The 24,170-nt window shown below is 42.1% G+C and overlaps 1 protein-coding gene across 8 annotated transcripts in view; it reads left to right on the forward strand.

The window, feature by feature from the left end:
• The window catches only part of trim9 (tripartite motif containing 9), a 47,982-nt gene that overhangs the window by 2,315 nt on the left and 21,497 nt on the right, over nt 1–24,170 (forward strand). For 4 of the 8 annotated variants that reach the window (XM_037796144.1, XM_037796145.1, XM_037796148.1 and 1 more), the window contains exons 2-3: nt 13,231–13,326; nt 15,317–15,460. In XM_037796144.1, the coding sequence (XP_037652072.1) occupies nt 13,231–13,326; nt 15,317–15,460 (240 nt within the window). The remainder of the gene's footprint in view (nt 1–13,230; nt 13,327–15,316; nt 15,461–24,170) is intronic. The other 4 variants (XM_037796146.1, XM_037796147.1, XM_037796150.1 and 1 more) reach the window with 1 other exon arrangement.

Genomic DNA, 24,170 nt, shown 5'->3' on the forward strand with positions numbered 1-24,170 from the left:
TTAACGTCTGGCAATAAACACGATTCTGATGCTAAACACGATTCTGAAGATGATTTGCGCTACATCTTGTCAGTTCCCCTTCGCATCCAGTAGGCGTACAGACAGAGCTGTGGGGATGTTTATTCTGCCACATTGGATTTAAATGAATGCTTTACAATGCACAATATAGGCAGTAGATGAATTTCCAACTCTGACTGACAATCCTCCAGCTCACATTTCATGAAATGCTGCACGTCTCCAAACTGGGAACTCTGCTGTCTTTGGTGCGCAAAGCTGTCAGGAGGCGACTCTATTTGAAATTCAGTTCACGAGTGGACAACCAGGAGCAGGCCTTCCTTTAACAAACAGGAAAACTGCTTCTATCACATCTGCACTTCTCTTTGAAATGATGAGCTTAAGTGATTCTGGCATGATTTCAGCTCATGACCATTTGTCTCCTGAGCTTCCATACAGCACATTCCTTCACTCTCTATATATATGTTCCACTCCCCTCTGTGCTCTGACAGCTCAACAGGCGCCCCAGAGATCATTAGGCACGGCTAATATTGGAGCTACGCTTTAATCAGAGCCAGCAGTGAGGCACAGATGCAGCAGGCCTTCAGTGTGGCTATTTTGGAAGCTGTGTTGTTGTGGGCAGGGAGGCATTTCAGAGGGCTGCAGAGCTGAGTTTATCTGCGCCTCTGCAGCTGCAACAACCCTCACCTCCACACTCTCAGCTTCCAGTGTTGAGGGAGGATGTAGAGCTTGATATAGATGCTCTTTCAGTACTCACTCGTACACCCCCCACACACAGGGAGGGTGATGTGTAGTGATGGTGTTGCCTGGTTTCCATTAGAAAACCACAAAATGCATTGAGTTTTTGTGCACAAGAAACTCACACACACACACACACACCAGTTTGCCCGGCTACAGGTGTAGATAAGCTGTCCTCGTTATTTACAGTCAGAATTGGTCTTGTATGTCTCCATTTAACAGACCTCCAGTGCAATCATCTCCTCTAGATGGTGGTGGAGATGGTGTGTCACCTCAGATGTATGAGGCAATTGCAAAATTGATGGAAAAATCAGAGGGGGGTTGATCATTTCACTCACATCAAATTGCCATCGCTTTAGAAGTTGCCGACCTTTTCTGCTTCATCTTTCTTGGATCCAAACTGGCAAATTGGCATTTTTTAGAAACCAATCGATGTGATATTGGTGCCAGAATGCAGCATGTCGCCCTGTTTTTTGGCTTCTATGATGGCACCTGCTTATTTGTGACCTGTTATCTGAAGCTGCTGCCGCCTGCAGAACTGTAACAGATGGCTGAGAGTTGGGAGCTGGCAGCGTCGAGGATGGGCATCTTTCAGAGCTTCGGGGTGTTCCTCGCATAATTCATCAGGGGAAAAAACATTTTCCATATCCTGCAGATACACTGTAGATGCTCATGAGTCACTTGTCCTTATGCATAATGCACATATAGTGTAGAAAGTCAAGGAGGTGGTGGCACTGGCTTCCTCTGAAATCTGATTGGTCATTCTCCAGATTTTCTCATACGTTATTGGGTGTTCAATTAGGGCTGGGTAATCATTCAATATGATCATTTATTGTCTTACAATGGAATCATGATAAAATCACATATCAAGATATTATGATGCACAATTATATAGTCTAAATTGATAATAACAAGCACATACTAACTACAATTTCTCAGAAAATTGGATCATTTTGCACTAAAGTTCTTAATTACTTGGGTAAATACTCAGTATTTAATTCACACAGGAGTATACAAAAATAGGCTTTACCACGTGGTTATTTCATATAGAGTATGAAGAGGGGTGTTGCATCGCCCTGAAGGGGTTTATTTCACAACAATGACCCGCTAGCTGTACATTATCTTGCTTATTACACGGCTACTTACTTAAGAAATCAATAATTTTACACAAAAATGGTCCTCAGAGTCCAAGATCAGAACTCCATCCATAGCAACGGTCTGTTATACATAAATAACAGTCTACTATTAAGAAATAACAGACCGTAGAACGCCGTAATTGATCAATCAGAATTGAGTATTCAACAAAGCTTTTTTTTTTTTTTTTTTTTTTTTTTATTAAATCAGGATAGAAGATTCAGGCCATATCGCCCAACCCTGAGTTCAACTCTGGTTTACAGGAAATTACCTGAAATATAAGCTTGTATTGTCTTAAGTAAGGCTGCACCTACATTGTTTGAGTCAGAAAATGTCAGAAAATAGTAAAAAGAAATCCCAATTTCAAAGAACCAAGGAGACATTTTCAAATAGCTTGTTGTATTGGTAGTGTACAGTGGGTTTATAGAGCTTTTATGCTAGAAACAGAAACAGCTGCCTGCTGGAAGTTGATGAGAGCAGTGAGAGTGAATCAAAACAGTAAAGTTGCGGGCCATAAAACCAAAACAATGAGCTGAAAGGTGCTAAAACGCTCTTAGGAGCTGAGAGTAACTGAAGAGTTGGGTGATGATTCTCTCTGGGTTCATCACTATGAGCGACACCTTTCATTAGTCATTTGATCAACTTTATATAACGGGTAGTGCAGCTTTAAGGTTTGGCTTTGGCCGGATGCAAAACCAGGCAGTATTCAAATACACGTTCTTTCATAACACCTCATAAAAAACTCATAAAACCAGAACAAATACATACATACATACATACATACATACATACATACATACATACATACATACATAAACACACATTAGCGTCTTGGTTTTTTCCCTTTAAAACTGATCAAAGCCGTTGGTTGTCTGATCTTGTGACTGGGCTGCTGCATGTTGTCAGCATCACCGTCTAATGTTGATGCATGAAGAACAACACTAAGAAACTTGAACCTTGTTACTTCTCGACAAAATCTTGAATCCACTCCTGCAGCATTTACATTTCAGAGCAGAAAACACGCTCGCTTGTATCATTTAATAAGATCTCTTCTATTTTCCAACTGGGGTTTTTCTTCAAGGTTTCTAATCTGCGCCATCATCATCATCGTCGCCGTCGATGTCGTCTCAGTACGTTGGGACAAACTGTGCTCTCTCTATCTTTGTGAAACATTTCTCTCTTTATGGAGACGGAGTTGAACCACCTGCCGCCATGGCAACCAAATCCCTCTTGATGTTGTGCAGAGCAGCAGAGGTCTCCAAGATACCGGACCCCACGAGGAATCCATCCCAGATGCTTTACATCCTTTCCCCTCCTCCTTCTACAGTACATGTGTGTCTAAATGAACGTGGCTGCAGATCATTACTCCCACTTTCCTTTCTCAGACGTCCTCTTAACTTCTCCGCTTGTCTCACGGGCTATAAAAACCCACCGTGTTTTATCTCTTAACGCCTCCCTTTTGGACTGCGTGACCGTGTCTAAACCACGATGGTAATCAATTTCATGTCTCCAAAGTCAATTCCAGTCACGAAAGAGGAGTAGAAATTTAAGAGCTACATCCCCCATCTCTGGTCTGCCTCTTCAGATTTGTGTCAGAGGGTTTTATGTGGTGACAGGATGTCTGCGTTAATCTCTGTAAATCACATTAAAAACAGTAAAGGGGCATCGTCAGAGTGTTAAATCTCTACATGGTGAGTGGTCCTCGGCTCTTCACGGGTGTCACAAGGGGTCGCGCGGGACCCCGAATGCAATCTAGGTCAAGCTCTGTCGCCTCAGTGTGTTTAGTGGCAATTAAAGGTGATTAATCACACAGAAGCTTAAGCACAAGAAGATGCGTCGGTGTGCAGAAAATAAGCAGCAGATTGTAGCAGAAAATTAGCAATTTACCCTGTTGCCACAGGAGAGATAAATCAGAGGAGATTTGAACACAGACGTCCCTTTGAGCTCTGCAGAAAGAGGTCGGAGAAGTGAGTAATTTCAGGAATTCACAAGTGATTTCAGGAATATTTCACTTCCAGCGTGCACATGTGTTCCCCTTTAATGTCACCACGCGTTTGATCCTGAGCCTCCTGACATAAACAGACGGCCTGCACACAAAGTCAACACAGACGGATGCTCTCATCCAGGATGCCCCAGAAAGCCGGCTAATGAGGACAGACAGAGCAGGTACTGGGACGAATATTAAAAGACTCGTCTCAATCTTGAGGCCGATGTTTGTCGGCGGCGGTTGATTCGTGTCTGGATGAGCGACCTGCAGCTCTGCCCGAGCTCAGCGGGAGCAGGAAGGGAAAAGCCTTGAAGAGTCAGACACTAGCGGCGGGATCCCCGTCCTTCTCTCCTGGTTTAACTCCTGTCTGCTAATAGTAATGAGGCTGGCTGTCAGTCTGGATCCATTGTACCCTCAGTCGGTCCCGCTGTGCTGCTGCTCAACACGCAGGACTTCCAGACAAAGACCAGCATGCAACTGTTCCATACAGAGGATTAATGAACTTTATTGGTTTAATGTACCGTGCAACCATTAGTCCAGATGCAAAGTACAGTATGACGGCTCTAACATAAATGACTGCATGGCAACTACGAGTGTGAACAAATCTTTTTCACAGAAATTGGTAGAATTCATTAGAAACATGAATATTCGGAGATGCAGTACAGCTGCCGATTTAACTTATCATTTGCAAATACTGAGATTAGAAGTCTCTGACCAAAGTTATTTTGCTCATGTAACATCAAAACATATGTCATCCAGTCACATGCTTCAAACACAGGCTTCTGCAACTTCAAACAGAACCAAAGCAGAGTGCAGCATTAATACGTTAACTGATTCTGCCGTGTCTCTAGCGAAACAGCTTTGATAAACCGACTGCAGTTAGCGACCAGCTGGTGAACATTGAGGTGCATTTAGCAGCTAAAGAGCCAGATATTTACCTCGGAAACTGGTGAAGACCAGACCAGAGCTATAAGGAGAGTGAATATTGGACTGATAGGTGTCAATGTTGTGTTTACAGCTTGTCCCCAAGTGGCGAATGATTTTAATTAATGCTGCTTTAATATACAGTATTTAAAACATGATCTTTCAACAGATTATATGATGCAGACTTGTGGTGGTGAGTGAGTCCTGTTGATAGTTAAAAAATACATTTCACAGATCACGGACCAATCAGCATCCTGTGAGGAGCTACTGGCAACTTCGGGTGTGGTTTAGGTGTGTGTGGCGACACAGAGAGGCGAATGTTCCTTCGAAACAACAACGGAGGCTCTTGAAGAAGTTAGTGTAGCTGTAACAGCATCAGTTTTATCAAAACTGGAGAGTATTTCTTCATTGAAAGAAGAACAAAGAACAACACTAAAGGCTTTTCTCGATGGAAAAGATGTTTTCGCTCTTCTCCTGACTGGCGCTGGCAACAGTTTGATTGACAGATGGTTCATCCAATCACCTGCCAAGTATTTTTTTAAGTGCCTGCCCTTTTCAAAACAGTTTCCAATGACGGCTGCTCAGATGGTTCTGTGTAACAAAGTATCTGGCGTGTCAGGTTACAGATTTTTGGCCATATCACCCAACTGTACTCAGAGACAGCACATCTTGACTGTTGTGTTTAGTGTTTTTTCTTGTGAGTGAAGAAGTCCTACATTGTTTATGACGAGTCAGTCAGCGGCATGTGGTGACAACGAGGACTTAAGTACGTCGTCTTTGCTAAAAGTGATTCTGTGCAGATAAAAAACACGATTGCTCGATTGTTCATGATAGCAGGCTGTGATTCACTGATATGGGGATGAGACAAATGAGGACAAAGGCGGGACAGAGGTCTATAGAGAATGAAATTTCACAACGGGGCGTCAAAGCCGTTTAGGTTGACGCTGCTCCATTACAGGCGGTGATATTTACCCCTCGAGCTGCCATGTAAAGAGATTAGCTGTGTAAATGTTAATGAAAGAGGGAGATAAAGGAGAGGAAAATTAGAATGACCCAGAATGCCCAAAGAGAGGAAGTGAAACAGATGCCGAGCAGGAAGGAGAGGCAGGGCGACGCTGGATGTCTCATCGAGTTTGAAGATACTCTACAGAATATTTCATGTCCAGTCTGGGTCATCTTGTCATCTTGGCTCCACACAAAAAACATTGGCTTATGCACTGATGGTATTTTTGTTTTGACATATTTTTATATAACTTCTCTGGGCGGGAACACGGACCGGCTGAATATTTCAGCTTGCTCCAGGCGGGGAACTGGAAAGAGATAAATGCCTCAAAACTCCAATGTGCCAGTTTCCCTTTGTGGCCCGACTTGGAAAGAAAGAAAGTTTTTTTTTTCTCTCTGCATAAATGAGTCCAAACCAAAAGAAAGTTATCAGATTTTTAAAACAGAATGAGTAATTATGCTCCGTCACATCTGGCTGCCCTAACACAGTCAGCCCACATTAAATGAGGACATCAGTTACATAAGAAAGTGAGCTCTCAACCTGAAATGTGTGCAGCAGATGATGAGGACAGGTTACAGCCTGCAGTGACCCTCTTCTCATCAGCGCCAGCGCCATAATTATCATCAGCATAACCATCATCAGAGACATTGTTTTGATTTGGATGATAAGGTTACAAACTTAGAAGAGGAACTGATGTAATTATCCTCAGTCTGTTATCAGCGTCGTGACTCAAACACAAACAAGACTTTACAGAGCAGAATATGAACAGAGCTTTATCTTATTGAGTTAAATGTTGGTGGGTAAGGTCAAAATCCAGGATGGCACAAAATCGACAGACTTGAAAAGAGCTTCTGTGATCCATGATGTCGGATCTCAGAGGTTCAGGTGGACAGCAATCTCGGAGCCCATCTGCTATCGGTCTGAAGATGGATAAGCCTCTGGGGGTAAAGGGCTTTATTTCTTGGGATTCAGGTGAAGCCAGCGGAGATCCGGGCCAAGACATCCTCTTCCGTGCGCTGCTTATTGTTTACAGTCCGATTAGCAACTTGAGATGCAAGACTGGAGTTGAGAGACGACGTGTACGACCGGCTTGTATCGCTTGGAGCCAGTTTACAGTCTCATTTTAAACCGATAAAAAGCTAAATCATCTTCGGACGATAGACGCCCACACGGACTGCTTACCTGCATTCAACCAAAGCCCACTCAAAAGTGATACTACTCGGACTACAAACGGAAACCAGAGCACCTCCGATGCCAAAATCTTGTCCCGCCGCCTACATATTCTACATTTGAATACAGAACTTGTTTATAGAGGTCAGGTAGACAGTTAAAGAAGTAGCCTGATGCACCATGGCAACAGAAAACTCCTGTTTCTGATTAGCTGAAAGCTGTCTAGTAAAAGGCTATATTGGGACACCTGTAACATTGTTCTTATCTAATCTGTCCTCAACTCCCCCTCTTTTATATTAGACTGCAAGTAACCATGGCAACAATACTGACACAGTTACAGTAAATGATGGTTAACCAAATATATACAGTAGTAAAGAAACACCATTTCTTTCAGCTTTCTTGTTTTGTTTTCATAAAAGTGACCGTGGTGTAAGCATGAAAATGGATTCTGAACATAATGACCAAAAAGGTGTCCACGTTGGTCATTCATTCCTTAAATTGAGGCAACTTGTCATTATTGCTTTCATAGCTGATTGGTGGTTTGATTGGACATTTATCTGGCCGACGCATTCTCATCCCGTCACATACTGACGCTTTGTCAGACCTCTTTCCGTCCCAGTAAACACATGCTTAGTGACCACTCGGTGTCATTTTTTATTGCAGTAAACACTTAAACGTTTAATGTTGTGAATTAAACAAAAACACTTGTTTAGGTTTTAAATGTGGTATAGTTAAAGAAGAGTGTCTGATACCTGACTGAATGACCTGACAGGACCTTTAAAACATCTTCCTCTTCCACAGTTTTAACAGCATACGCTCCTCATTTTCTGTACTTGATGACACATTCAAACAAGATTATCATATATAGGCGACTTGATCATCTGCAGAAGACGCCGCCCTCGCCAGATAAATCCAGCGCTGACAAGAATAGATCACTTCTGCCCCATTTACTGCTGTGCTGTCCCAGGTGTCCGTCAAATAAGGACTCAGAGGGAAAGCAATGGCAACTTTTTTTTTCACTGAGTTTCATGGCTTTTTTTGTGTGTGGATAGTTAACGACTTCCTCTGCATTATTGATGACGGCAGATATAAGCGATGAATAATGCACCAGCCACTTAGGATCTGCTCGTGGAAGATGGGTGTCGTACGGGATCTTGTTAAACACGGAGGAGTATCACAATCTGGTCAAATCTTAACTCTTCCAGCGTGTTTGGAAGATGTAAGAGCTTAATTTTTAACAACAGAAAGGCTCCCGAGACGGTAAATATCATGAAGTCGCCTGCTTAATATTTCAAGCTGTATTCTCTGAGGGCTGCGGCAGTGCGTGTAAACAACAGCAACCTTTCATGTTGGAGTCTCTGGTTACTGATAACTGTAGGGGGAAACACAATCAGTAATCGAGCTGTGCAAAATCACATCCATTTTCACTTTCTTTCATCGAAGTGGAAGTTTGTTTGGTGTTTTCTGTCACCACAAGTTGACCTCACCCTCTATTTATGCCTGTTTACAGTGTGTAACCAAAAGACACACAGGATTAAATTAGGCTGAAGAGACTGTTTACAGAGCACCAGAGAGAGTACTTAACCCTGAAGCTCTGAGAAAGAGCAGGACACTTCAAATATTTCTCCGAGAGGTAACGCAGCTTTTTGAAAGTAGGTTATGGGAACTCAAATTCTATCTTTACCGTGGAAACGTTTTATGCATATATGTGTATTTTAATTGGCTTGAAGAGTAATGCTTTTCCTCTGCTGCGGCTTTAAGAGCTTAGCAGTGACATTACACCTACCTCCCTCTTTCCTTGCACTTCCCACTTCCTAGTGGGGGCTTTAATCCAAATTGGCTCTGACGCCTCTCTGACATCCGCGTTTTCCTGTGACAGATTGGCTAGTTCGCTCGGCCGCGGCGAGAAAATGAAACACGCCGAATGGCCCTGGAGCCGCTTGTGAATTATTCATGCACGTGTTCCCACTCGGCTTAATTACTGAGATGATTAGCGCTCCCAAATAGCAGGGACATCCTAAACCCCACCACCAACCAACACCACCTCAACAAATCCTTCATAGCTCATTGCAAACATTTCAGCATCTATTTCTCTAATGTTGCATGATGCTTTTATTTCTGTCACTGAACAAGTTTGAATTTGTGTTGCGTTAATGTGAGTGGAGAGCTGTTCTCCAACTCTTAATAGTTCTCATCAATCATTCTAGAAATGGAAATCTCTTCATGTTGAACACAATTGACTGGTCACTAAGAGTTTGGATGGTTTTTAGCCTTTCCAGTACATAAAACATAAGAGCAAAAGAGTCAGTTATGTAATAAACAAAATGTTTATCTGCTCTAAAGTAAGCTGCAAACGTTAGCATGCCCAGCTAACTATCTTACTCCCTACAGCAGTAACAAGCAAAGCAAATAAAGCGATAGTACGTAGGGCCTAAGAGCTTGGAGGTTGGTGTCTAGGGTAGCCATATTTTTAAACCCCTTCACCAGGACCCTTAAATGTACTGCACGTTCATGCATGCGCATATGTATGCGCTTATGCATGCACCAGAGGCGTTTCATCAGAATGGGGGACAATTTATTTCAGCGCTTATTTCACCTACCAAGTGACCTTTCAACACCATGGACAGTTTGTCAGTAGAGACGTCGTAGTAGTAGTTTTGTCTCCCAAAATCTTTATAGTTTATTTGAAAACTGTATAACAACACTAGTAAACCCAAAACGTAAGGGTTGCATTGGTGTAATATAACATATTTATTGATTGTCAGATATCTTTTAAGACCACAATCACACGGCATTTGTCAGTGTGCACAAGCACAGGCTACCGGCTAAATGGCAGACTGTGACACATTCTCTGCCAGCTATTGTATATTGCTATCTGGCTGTCTTAATATGATCTTTTTTTATTGAAATTTCCACCCTGAGGGGCTGAAAATGTTCTCTTGCAGTGTGTCCAGAACATAGCAGTTTGGAAGGAAGGAGCCTCCTGCAGCTCTTTGGAAAAGACCGACTTTCTCTTCAGCATGACAGCTAACCGTTAGTGTAATGATCAGTAACAGCCTTGACAACAACACTTTGATTGATTTACTCATATACAGACAAATCAGTGTTGAATTTAGACGCATGGTGCATTGGTTATGTTTTCATATGGGATTAATGACTGGGACAGAACATGATAAACATCTATGGAAGCGCTGAAAACAAGTATGATATATGACATGTGAGAAAAGAAGCGCCTGTCAGATCTCAAACTGTGAAGCTTTGGTGTCAGTCCCATACTGCTCTGCAACCATTTGTCGCTAAAGTCTGTCCGTCCATATGCCGACCTGCCGGCCATGGCACTGTTGTCTTCACCGAGCAGGAAGTAGCCGTAAGCGGTGCAGAAATAAAACAGCCTCTGTTTTCACGGCACGTTTTGACCCGGTTTTGAGGGCCGAGCTCTGCAGGCTCTCGAACAGACACTGCGGAAAAACGCCTCCAGACAATCAAGTGCTTTTCATTTCATCTGCTCTGTCACTGAACGCACGCTGACTGTTAACTGGGCGAGGCGAAGGCAGGAGCTCCCTCAACGTCCATCGCTGCATCACAGGGAGGAAAATGAGAAAGCTGAAAGAGAAAATGAACTCTGATTTAGGACAAGCTGAAAGGGCAGGTGTGAGTGACCTGGCTGATGTGTGATGAAACCACCAGAGTCAGAGGGAGCGTTTTGGATGACTTGACTGTGATTGGCAGGATCTTAAAACGATGAAGTGAGATGGAGCTGGATTTCAGAGACTCAGGAGTAGTATCACCTCAGAAAATGAGGCTGACCCGGAGTAGCCTAGGGCACGGTCAGTCACACATGGGCAAAATCAACATTCACTTCCATTCAATGCGAGCGAAGGGGCGAAAAAACAAAAGCAAATTTGCATCTTTGCATTTGAAATACAAGTCAACTTTGGTGAACTTTCAGGCGAATTTGTGCGTGTGTGACACGTTTATTATTTTACATTTAATAAGCTAAGGCCTATTTGTCCTCAAAAGTCTGTCCATAGGTTTTTGAGATGTCCTTGTGACAAACAAACTAACTAACATGGGAGAAAACATAAAGTTTATATCTTTTCATTGATGCAGGTCTCCTGGGACGTTGAACTAAGAGTCCCAAGTTAACAAAGAGGAAGTTTCTTACAGGAAAGTTTACATTTCAGTCTTTGCTCAGCTGTCCCCTCGGTGCAGCAGTTGACTCATGTTAGCGGCAGCTGTCATGGTTTCCCAAACGCTGGGGTCAAAGGTCAGGTGTTGGCCCCCGCAGACAGATTCCCATTTGACCGGCCAACGTCAGAGACCAGGAGCTGCGTTGACACAGAGATGTTTTCACAGTGTTTTCCACTGTATCAGCTAGTTCCAGGTTTTATTGCTCTCTTCCGGAGTTGAAGTGATTTTTTTTTTCCTTTTTGCCCGATACCCTCTGTTCCTCCCAGAACACAATACGCTCCCCAAGTTGACGGTTGTTCACTCAACCAAACGAGGTTCCCACAGGGTCAGGCCGCGTCCTCTCGCTCCGTCACCTCCTTGTTCACACAACCTCGCCTCACATACATGGTCTCTTTTCCCCACTATCCAAACAGGAGCGTTTGTGTGTCATCGCACACATCCAAAGCAGCGGTATTTCCCGTCACATGTACAGAGCTCTGCTCCGCATGACCAGGGACTATAATCCAATAATAAGACCATGCCCAACAGTTAAGTGCTTTATTAGACATAAATCATCTTAGTTTTGAAAATGTCATTTTTGTGTGTGAGAATAAAGCTGACAGCTCATTTTGTCTCCCGGGTGAAAACTTTGACTCTTCAAAATGTCAGTTTCTCAGCAGCGATGAAAAGCAGCTTTGTTTGTAAATTGAGTTCATCCAAAACTTAAAAACTGACAAATTCAGAGTTAGAAGATTTTCACAGCATGTCGGCTGCAAACAGGCTGTTTATGTGACTGATACTTTGAACTGAACAGGCCACACTGGCCTGGGAATCTGCATCTGAAATAACTTCAGCTGCTTGGAATGTCATGCTGGGCTCCCGCCATGTGTCTTTCCTGTCAATCTTCCTATTAGATATATTTTTCTTACATGGTTTGATGTTCCTGCAAAAAACAAGATGTGGGGATTAGAGTTAAAAAGTCAAATTTAATATTCTACAAAATATGTTTGAGCCTTTGGAGTTGGCTGTGATAAGGCATGTTACTACGGCTGCAATGATTGTTATCATTATCAGTTAACTTGACGATTATTTTCTTGATTGATTGATTAATTGTTTGGTCTAGAAATTGTGTGAGAAATGGCTAGTTTCAAACTGGTGTTGTCCAACCAGCTGTCCAAATCCCAAAGTTATTCAGTTTACTATCAAATAAAACAAAGAAAAGCTGCAAATCCTCATTAAAGAGTGTTTGACATTATTGCATCAAAAGGGACTTTAGATTAACAAAATGAGTTGCTAATCGATTAATTTACCTATCATTTCAGCTCTATATGTTACCATAAGGTTTTATATGATTAAAGAGGTTGGCAGAATTGCCCCAAGCATAGAATTACTTTATGTTAGATGAAATATTTGTAAATGCCCCTGAGCGCAAGATGAGTAAAACAATTTTTTGTAAATTTATAAGAAGAGAAAAACATCAAAAGAGTGGATTTTTGGAGTGTGGCACTTCCTGTTGGCTATAACGTTGCAGTATGTCACATAGCTGAGTGTAACGCCGAATTCACAACAGAGCAGCGGCGAAGTGCGGCGAGCTGCCATGCAATGTCCAAGCTCAGCGAGCTGCGACCGACATGCTGCCAAGCTAAAAGTTGGGAAAAGTTTAACTTTTACCGGTGAAGTGCGGCCAGAGAGGACCCGCAGACAATCAGTAAACAGATCCTGTGACTCCTGTGAAATGTTGACCTATGTTACAAAGAATTACACATGAACACGCCTCCTGACTGCAGAAGAATTAAATGATTGCGACGAGCCGCTCTTCGCCATTGCCTGGTGTGACGATGTTGCCAGTTTGCAGTCTGCAGAAGGGCGTCTGCCCAAAACGTCTGTGCTTGAGTGAATCCTTAAATTGGAGACTTGTCCCACTGATGATGTTTTATATTTTTGGTCCTGATGACTCAGCACTTATAGCATCTCTATATAATGGAGTGTTGATTTATTGTTATTCGAATGCAGTACAAACCCATAAAACTGCAGCGCTGCTGCTGCTGCTGCATCTCTAATGTCCTCTCTCTGTGCTTTCTCTCCTCAGGGTCAGCTGTCTCAGGCTCTCACCGGCCTGTCAGACCGAGCCACTGAGGCCAAAGAGTTCCTGGTTCAGCTCAGAAACATGGTGCAGCACATCCAGGTACTTAAATACACACAATCACATTACAGACATGCTGCTGCTTTACCCGCTGCATCCTCTTGTCTTGGCAGTTTGTAACACGTCTCTCATCCCCATCTGTGATCCCAGACTGCCCACTGTTAACATCTTGTAATCCCTGGCATTGTCCAGCCATAATGCTGCATATGACAGGTGGGAAATGACCCTATTTATAGTAGGACAAAAACAGCAACACTCACAGTTCAACTGTTTCGTTAAAATCTGACTTTACAATCGATTTCAGGTTAAAGTCCTCTTTTTAATGTGCATTTTAAACCATTAAACATTAAGTTAGAGTCAATTAAGTAATGGATGTTTTAGCATGCAGCGTGTACTAAGATATGTTAATGGTGAAAATGATTTCATATGTGGACACAGACTGTCAGGATACATATAAAGAACACTGTAATCAATAAAGGCAGCTACATTCAATGAAACTGAAGCATCACCATAGTAACAGCAGCAGAGCATTTCTCTGCTGTAGCTTTCACTTCTTTTATATGTGTGAGCAAGGATATTGATTTGACATGTCTCACATGTCTGCTATCACATGTACAGTATTTAGTGTAAGCACAATATATTGACCAGGAATAGATTTACATGCTCGACGGCCTCCCGCTGTGTGTGCGGTGGAGACAAAGCTGTGGTCGGCTTAAGAGGTCGATTAGAGGAGGAAGGTGGGATTAGATGCCCCCGTTGATTATCGTCACACAGTCAGATGGCGCTCCAGGGAGACCCATCAAGGTGGGAGATGCTGGATAGAAGAGGAGGCGAAGGAGGAGGAGTGGAAATTTGGGATGTGTGAAAACAAATTCTTCTAGGCGTAATTGTAGTCAGTCATCTCATGGTGCTGATGCTTCATGATGATTTTATCCACCCACCTCGTACGATGGCGACCTACTGGAGGAGACGTGTGAATGAAGATGCATTTTTAAAAGAACTCTTCTCAAAGGAAACATGACGAGTACTCAGGGCTGAGCAATAATACAGTTTATTACACGACTTTGTTGAATACTTGTTTCGGATATTTTTTGGTCAACTATTTCTTTATAGCAGGCCGTTGCTATGTATAACAGACCGTTGCTATGGGCGCAGCTCTGATGTCGGACTCTGGCGGACAGTTTTTCTGTCAAATTATTGATTTATTAAGAAAGTAGCCGTGTAATAAGCGGGATAATGTACAGCTAGCCGGTGATTGTTGTGAAATAAACCCCTTCAGGGCGATGCAAGACACCTTTGCATCGCGTCAGGGTGCTGCATCGTCCTGTTGAGGTTTATTTCACAACAATGAAATAAACATTATCCCTTATATTATAATTTATCATCTTTCAACAAAATCATATCGGGATGAAATCATATATCAAGATATCATGATAAATCACAATTACAACACAATAAACGACAATTACGTTGCCTAAATTTATAATAACAAGCACATACTAGCTCAAATTCAGAAGAGAATTCAGTTTATGAGAATACTCCTGCGTAGTTAAATCAAAGTGTTTTCTTAATCTGATTACTCTGTATGTGTGTCCATGCATGTAAACATAGTCAGTGTATAGCTGGAAATATTTATGTATTTTTTTCTATAATTTCACTTCAAACATTTATGTTCATTTTGCACTAAAGTTCTTAATTAAATGAGAAAATACTTTTTATTTGTCAAGTATTTAATTACACAAAAAAATAGGCTTTAAAATGTGATTATTTCATATAGATTATTTATTTATTGAATTACCAGAAATCATACTATATCGTGATATATATCGTTATTGAGATATGAAATGACCTGTATCTGGATAGAAGATTTTCGCCATATCGCCCAGCCCTGCGAGTACTATGAGTCTTATTTCAGTGTTCATCCTGCTATTAAATTGGATAAGATCATCGTTTTGTATATTGTATATTTTCAATTGTAAGTTTCTACTGTTTATTTTTATTTATTTTTTTTACGATGCGTTATTCCTTTCAGCCTTTGTCTGTTGTGTTGCAGGAGAACGGAGTGGAGTTTGAGGCCTGTTTGGTGGCGCAGTGCGACGCCCTCATCGACGCCCTGAACCGACGCAAAGCCCAGCTGCTTTCTCGAGTCAACAAAGAGCACGAACACAAGCTGAAGGTGAGTGAGCGTGAGCAGACAAACAAAATAGACATCTCAATAATACATGAGGTGGTGTGTTCATGCAGCATATTGTTGCAAAATCTGACCCAGACGGTGAAAAATATGCACAAGTGTAACGTGAATATTTCTGTTTTTGCATTAAACGCTTCCTGTTTGAGAAGTGGAACAGTCCATAACACGACTTGACACAAATAAATGCAACAGTATTTGTGATGAATTAGGTATTTCAGGCAAGGTTTTTAACCAAATGGTGTGAACTGGTGGCTTCTCGATTGGTAAGGAAATCACTTCCATACAGGCTCTACTGAACTGAAAGCAATTGCTGGCTGGAAGGACGGAAATTAATCTAAATGTTAATGGTTGGCTGTAGTGTCAAATGTATTATTATCAAATGTAAATTATTTAAGCTGTTTCTGCAGCTCATTGCAGGTTTAACATTCATCAACACAGAATTAAACAACCTACAAATGCACATTTTTTTAGATTTCGCATAAACTCGATTCCACTGATTTCAGAGACATAAAGTCTTTACACCATCTTCAACACGTTGAACGGGCGACATAACAGAGAGATGGAGTCAACAGGACAGGAGGAGGAAGAGGAGGAGGAGGGAGAGATACATTTGTGCTGTACAGCATCCAATTTCACGCTTGGACGCTCTGTAGAATCAAGGTTTCACACATGTAGGTGGTTTGAGAAGCGCAGCTTGTGAACGGCAACATGTGAACACACTCATACTGTACACTCACACACATTTTCTCCATATATGAAATATTTAGATGTGAGGCATTTTATGGAAGGAGCTCATAAATCACTCACAAACTGAAAAACTCATTTTCATTTCATGCTCGTATAATTCTCTCCAAGGAGGACCTGTCCCTCTTTGCGTGTTTTTGAGGTTTACATGATGACTTTTGAGAGGTTTTGTAGCAGAATTTATCTTTGATTTTTCTTTTTAAACATTTCTGAATTGGGCTTTAATGCAAGGTAGCTTGAGGTAGCTTCTGTCTTTGTCGAAAAAGAGTTGATGCGCTTCATGGGATATGGAAACGCCTTTGCCGAATAAATTCTGACATATTGAACATTTAACTCACATGACTGATCAGCTGTTTCTGCTGTCGGCGTCTTTTCGGATATTCCCACAATGTGTGAATGCTTGTTTTAGTCCCCGGTCAACATGAAACATGGCCAATACTAGCTGACAAGAAAGAACAACTTGCCCAATTGAAACAAGTTCCTGAAGATCTCTCTCCGTTATTCTCTCGTAGATGGTTAGACGTATGACCAAGCCGACTTGTTTTGTTTCCAGTTCGCGACCTCTACTTCTTCTACTCTGTTAACTGGTGGATTACAGCCATGCGTAGCCTGTAGCGCCAACTTCTGACCAAACTACGCTGTATCCAAGTTTATTTGCTCCAAACCAGTTGCTGGAAACGCTCCTAATTTGCATTTCATTTAAAGTTTGCTTAAAATTCGCCTGACAATTGAATGGAAACACGACTCATGACACTCCGAGTAGTGAGTCTTACGCTGCAAATATGCTCCAGTCAACCAAACCTGTATATATAAAACCTGTCACTCTCACAGCAGCTACAAACACTGCAAACTGTTACACTCATCACCTGCAGTGTCACAAATGTCAAAATTACAGCAGCCATTACTTATTTTTTGCCTGCAGATGTAACACGCTACGACATGTTAACAGCTGCAGCTCTAAACTGTTGCTGCTTTTATTGGTGTTGCTGGCTGGACTGGAACTGCAGGTTCAGAAACTGCAGAGTTGCAGGGCCTTCAGTAGTTTCTGGCTCCATTGTGCACGCTTAAAATGCAAAATCTGCTCCGCTAATGATTGATTGGCTGTTAAGTAATGGATGTTTAATGTGTGTTATTGGTTCACACCTCCAAGAGGGAGGAATGTTAATGTATCTCAGCGCAGATGTGATCCCTCCTGTCAGCCAGCAGATCGGCGCCTCCATGTGTCGTTCACTGAATGTTAATGGCAGAAAGACACATTTCTCCACGACAGATCTGATATTCTTTTTACTGTGCTGCTCACTCACTCACTCGCTCGCTCGGGGACACTGCCGCCATCATAGGAGTTTCCCACAGAGCCGGTGATGCAAGAAACTCTCGGTTTCACATGTTCTGTGTTTCTCATCTGCTACTGGAGGGCAGCGTGGATCATCTGAGGTAGATATCAGGCGGAGTAAAAGGGGGATGGGAGGACGTTTTCTGGAGAGAACCTCCAGTAATTGGAGCCCCTTTGACACGGCCGGTCAATGGGACGCTTTCTGCTTCATTACCATGTGGCTCGGTGGCGGAAGTCATCCTGCTAATTGAATGAGACACATTTATGTCTCCTGGTGTTAATGCATCCCTTTGTGTATTCTCCAGCATCTCACATAGGATTTATTAATATAAAACACAGATTGTTGCATAAAACAAAATGCCAGCTCTGCATTTTATACGTGTCCAATTAAAGAAACTAATGAAGTGTCCTGATTAATCCTGCTGATTCAGTCACACTGAGCTCCTTTTATGAGGGGAAACCATAAACACATAAATTCAATTAACAACAATTTAAACTGCTGCCGCTGACTTGGCATCTCCTACAGAGCTTCCTGCTGCTCTCCGCCGATCCTGATGGCAATGCCCGGTCGCCATGGTGACTGGGACGTGTTGCGCTTGTTGTTTGAAGCTGTGGAGGCGAGAGAAGTAGTCCTTAATAACATGAGTCAGGTTCCTTTTTGTGCTGCGCTTCAGGAGGACTGACCCTCGTGTTTGTTCAGAGAGACGGCAGAGGAGGAAGGTGGTTTTACTGCAGTTTGTCACACTGAGCGAGTTACAAAAGCTCCTTCACTCAAACATCCAGTACATACAGTGGTGCTTTGGAATTTATTATAGCCAAGGCAAACCACCAAGAAGCTTTTCTGGGGGACCTGATACTTAATCTCTTTTTATATTTGAACAATCTCTTGTAGAAAAACAATAAAATTGAAATATTTTTTCTGATAAAGCATTAACGCAAATTAGTTTTGATGCCACTCATTTTTTTTTTACGCATTAACATAACTTGTGATTTCTAGGTTCTAAGCTAGAGTGAAGATACTGGTATCATATGAAACTATAAAACCTAACAAATCCATTGATACCAACTATGTCATACTAGCTTGTCGCGAAGGAGGATAAATAACGTGCAAAGTTACGCTAAATTTTGGCAGGAAAAACTGGCATGACCATGTTTAAAGGGGTCCCTTGACCTCTGACCTCAAGAAATGTGAATGTAAATGGGTTCTATGGGTACCCACGAGTCTCCCCTTTACAGACATGCCCACTTTACGATAATCACATGCAGTTTGGGGCAAGTCATAGTCAAGTCAGCACACTGACACACTGACAGCTGTTGTTGCCTGTTGGGCTGCAGTTTGCCATGTTATGATTTGAGCATATATTTGTTATGCTAAATGCAGTACCTGTGAGGGTTTCTGGACAATATTTGTCATTATTTTGTGTTGTTAATTGATTTCCAATAATAAATATATACATACATTTGCATAAAGCAGCATATTTGTCCACTCCCATGTTGATAAGAGTATTAAATACTTGACAAATCTCCCTTTAAGGTTCATTTTGAACAGATAAAAATGTGCAAATGTGTTATATTTGTGTGCAACAGTCGAATGTAAAGACATAATATTGAGGACACGACCTCGCTGTCCTCATTTGTAACTACTACAGCCCTGTTCGTAGCCGACTTGACTTTATCTTTTACTTGCAGAAATTTTCCAAATATGTTTTTGACTGATTTTCCTCCTTTCAGACAGACAGACATTTCTCTCACTTTAATGTCAGTAAGATATGGAAATCAACTTACAAAGACATAAAGCTTGTTTGATTAATAATCCATCACAGTGAACTTTTTACAGGCTTCTTGATAAAACTTTGCCACAAAGAGGAGGGACTGTTTGTTCAGGAGGAGTTCTTCCATTATAAAGTTTGATCAGACTCTGAAGTCTCAGATGTCTGAGCTTTCCACAAGCACTTGAATGCACCAACATAAGAGTCTTTGAGGGAGTAGTTTGATGTTTGGATGTTTGGGGTAATACACTTACTTATTAGCCTTCTTACAAAGCATTAGTTCAGAAGATTGATACATCTCATCATGTCCTATGAAGCTACAGCCAGGAGACGCTTAGCTTAGCATCAAGACTGGAAGCAGAGGGAAACAGCTAGCCTCTAAAACCCACTAAATAACACGTTAGCTTGGTGAAATGGAAAACAACAAGTTGTTATTTCTTGGCCAGACCAAGCCCCCAGGAAGAGTGCCATGCTTTGAAGCTAATTTTCGTAGTGGCCAAACTGTGGAAATTCAACTTCCATGTCCGTCACGTGATGCCATTTGGCCCAGAAATACTTTTCCCATAGACTTACATTGGGAAAGAGACGTCTGTAAACCAGCGGATATTTTTTTTCCCCAGTACGAACACTTGAATAGCCCTTTTTTAAAATTATTAGGTCCTAAAAGTTGTAAAATGCACTAATAGCTGAATCCAGAGTTATTTTCATGCCCCCGTTCATTTGAATGAGACCGATGCTGGAGCGAGGAGGGTGAAAAGAGGAGATGTCACGCTTCATCATGGCATCATATTATTGGGGTACAACACATGTGCAGTTTGCACTTGCCGAAATCGAGCCAACAGCAACGCACGACCGCAGCTCCATCTACACAGCGCCCAATAGCTCAAAACCTGTGTCCCAGCATCTTTCCCTTGGGCTGGACCGCGGGCTGGGAGGCGGGGTTAAAGGAAACGCTACTGCGCCTGCTCTATGGGTCCAATGGATGCGGGAGATCGCCACAAGATCCGGGTACTTTATAACTCAGCAGTCGAGCCATTTTGGCTTCATGCAGCACTGAGAAACTCTCATAGGAATGAACAGGAGCTCACCTCAAATGCCTCCAAGTGACTTCCTGGAGTCTCTATTGGTTGGCTAGCAACCTCACAGTGGCGAGACTCCTCCTGTTTTTTGTATTGATTACACAAACAAGATAATGAAATGTTAATAAGTAGTGAGCTTTAGAGATGTTGGTAGGCAGATTTTGTTACCTTTGGACAGAGCCAGGCTAAGCTAAGAACCAGTGTAGCGCTTTAATGAGGAGAATTATTAAATATGATCAAACCGCTGTCAGTCCCTTTCACTGTATTTCATCTGGGAGATCCGAGCTCACGGAGTCAGCAGTGAGCTGATGAGGAATTCTTCCGAGGGCTGATTAGAGAAACACAAAGTGAATCAGAAACTAAGACAATCTGCGTCTTCTGCCACCGGATGCTTCGTCCTCTGGACACCCAGCCCGGGTTGTTTAATGAGCACAGCTGCAATGAGGCTATTTTTATTTCCACTGTAGTCATTTGTTGACCTCCCTGTTGACTCCTCGTCATCTGACTAAGCTGTGTTGCTCCGGGGTATCCCTGCTCCTCCTCTCTCAAGCACTCAAACATGGGGAACAGTTTGGACTGTACAGAGATGAACTCAGGAAATATAAAAAAAACACTGGAGGCAAATATCAAATGATTAATTCTCTCGCTGTGAACAACAGTTTTTATGGCTGCAGTGGGATCTGCAGCAGAGACAATGAACATGAAATATTAAGACTGCTGCTGAGTTCAGTATCGGGGGATTATTCATCAGTATCTTTGTGCTTTCTTTGTAAAGTACTCGGTCGAGGAATCAACTTTCTGTCCATCCGCAGAAAACTTTTTTAAGGCTGCAACTACATCATCGATTAATAGTTAATCATTTAGTCCAAAAAATACCATAAAATAATAAACAGTGTCCATCCCAGTGTCCTGGAGTCCAAGGCGACGTCTTCAAACGTCCTGTTTTTTCAAAACGAACAGTTAAAAAACCCAAAATATAAAAAAATGTTCAGCTCAAATCATTTTAGCTTTTTATTTTTGAGTTAATAATGCAAAACAATCTTTAGTTCCAGCTGCTAAAATGTGCAAATTTGCTTATTTTTTTCAATTATATTATTTTAAATTGACTGTATTGGGGTTTTGGTCACACTAAATAAACGTTTTCTGACATTTTATGGAATAAACGATTAAAAAAATGAATTGGAAAAACAATTGACAGATCAGTCAATAATGAAAATAGCCCTGACATATCTGTCATTTTGACCCCTATACTCCTTTTTATCATTGAGTGTCTTGTTGTGTTTGCATCAAGGAAGTGAAGCTCATCTTTCCGTTGCATTTTCTGTGCGTCCGTGAGAGTAAGAGACACATTAATGGCGAGCAGGAACAGCCTCCATCCTCGCTGACAGCTGAGTGTCGGTGAAAGTGTCGCTTGTCACTTTCTCTGACCGTCACTGCAGCGTGGAACATACAGGAAGTGATTTTAATCCCTTTATTCATCTTCCTTTCATCTTGTAACAGTTTGATTTAACGTTTCCCATCACAATCCCTCTTGTACTTCTTTTTGTCTTCCTCCTCTCATCTTACTATTCCCCCTTTCCTCAACCTCCTTTCATCCTCTCCTCTTCTGCCTCCATCCCTTTCCCTTCTCCTTCACTTCCCTCTCCCTGTCAGTATCATTAAATCATCTTCATGCACTTCCATAATGTCAGCCTGTCATGTATTTCCTGCCAGGGTCCTGACTGACTACAGCAGGCTGTGCTGCTGCTGCTGCTGTAGAGGGACAGGTTAGGTTAGGAGACTGCAGCCACAGCATCTCACAAGGCCAAAAGTGCCGCAGTGGCCTAATAATTACAACAGAAACAGATAGAAGGAGGTAATTTATAACACAAGGAGGCAGCAAAGCAGCCGGTCCTGCAGACTCGCTCGCAGTACAATATGTGCAGCGGATGAGATACTGGATAATATCCTGCCTTGTTTGGTTGTAGTTAGTGTCGGTGCACAAGTTTGATTTATTATTTTGGTTTTTATTTTGGTTCACTCGCTCTCATAGTGTTGTTTTCAGTGAAAAAGCTCTAAAAACACACTGAACACTACCTGCTGAGCATTAAATGGTAAACAGACACACAGTTAGACACTAGATGGTGAACATGGTGGAGCATTTTGCAGCTAAAGAGACAGATATTTCCCTCATGAGCTGGTGGAGACCAAAAACGGAGCTAAAATTGGATTTACATTTATTAAGTGGACAGAGACACGACTCCAAATGAAAGCTAATGTTGCTCAGTATCTGCTGGACGCGTAAATAAACCGCTGTTTTGCTAACAATTTTGCCATATCAACTTTATTGTGTTGATAATATGTCATTGTGTTTACAGCTTGTTTCCACTGCCCCCAAGTGGCCAAAAAAATCCAGTTACTGTAGATTTAAAAAAAAAAAAATTCATTTAAAAATCTGTTGTCAGGTTATGTTAGCAGCTCCTTTTATAACCATGATGTCATCCATTAGTTTGTGGTCTACAGTTTTGAAGCATCGTGTTCAGCATTTTGGCCGTCGCCATCTTGGTTATTTGCAACCAGGAGTGACATGAGAGGGTGGAGCTAAGTACAACCGAATGCTGAATAAGACATTTTTAGGCTTCCAAAAAGTTGTAATTAACTTTCATGAACTGAAAACACACTGTGAAAGGGTTAAAGTTGTAAGATGAAAACACGGACAACTCTCAGCCGTGGTAGCGACCTGTCAATCACAAGGTAGCCACGCCATAAAGCATCCCCTGCTTTATGGTCTATGTGACTCTAAATGGGACCATAAATTACTAAATGAACATCATGCTGTATTGAAGAAGACTTGAAACTAGCGATTGAAACCATAAACTCATGTTTACAATGTTTACTGAGGTAATAAATCAAGTGAGAAGTAGGCTCATTTTCTCATAGACTTCTATACAATCAGACTTCTTTTTGCAACCAGAGGAGTCGCCCCCTGCTGGCTATTAGAAAGAATGCAAGTTTAAGGCACTTCAGCATTGGCTTCATTGGCTTCATTGGCGAGTTTAATGCATTTTTCAGACCCTGGAGTTGCCCACTGAACAAGAGTAGTAACATGTTTTAATGAGCAATAGATTGGATGAAGAGCTGCTGTTCCAAACATGATAATAACCGTAATGTAAAGTATGTTTTCAGCGCTCTGAGCATCAGTTTGCATTAATTCTGCCCTCTCATTGTTTGGGATTGTTTTAGCAGCGCTGTCGAGCTGCTGTGACTCTGTGTGAAGATGTGTTTAATCACCATGGCAGCCACATATGTCACGAGAGGACAGAGTTTGTTTCCCCCCCTCCGTGAGCCCCGTTCATCTCTGCTGCTGCAGAAACTGTGGCCCACTTTACACAGCCCGATATGCCCTCCACACTGTCCTGCACTCACCCCCCTCTCTCTCTCTTAATTCATTCCTCCCACATCTCTTCTCTTTCTGGATGCTTAATTTCCTCCCACATCAAGCTGCTGCTGTCCCTTCGTTTTGTGTTAGATTCAGGTGAATGAATCTTCCTTACGCTGATTATCCGCTGATCAGCCGGCAGAGCGGTGTTGCCGGCGGCAGCTTTTTCTATCTGAAGCTGATTTACAGCAGATTTCGGGGAAGATGACGGGAATGCTGAGAGAAGCTGTTCAGTAGGCAACGAGTGTCGAGTCTGCGAGAGAAAACGGAAAAGGAAGGAGCACGATAAAAGTTGTCTAGCAAAATTCCCCCACATGTATTGTCCTGTATGAATTAAGAGATTGTGATTCCA

The sequence above is a fragment of the Sebastes umbrosus genome, chromosome 16 (assembly GCF_015220745.1).
Source record: "Sebastes umbrosus isolate fSebUmb1 chromosome 16, fSebUmb1.pri, whole genome shotgun sequence".
Taxonomy (NCBI): Eukaryota; Metazoa; Chordata; class Actinopteri; order Perciformes; family Sebastidae; genus Sebastes; species Sebastes umbrosus.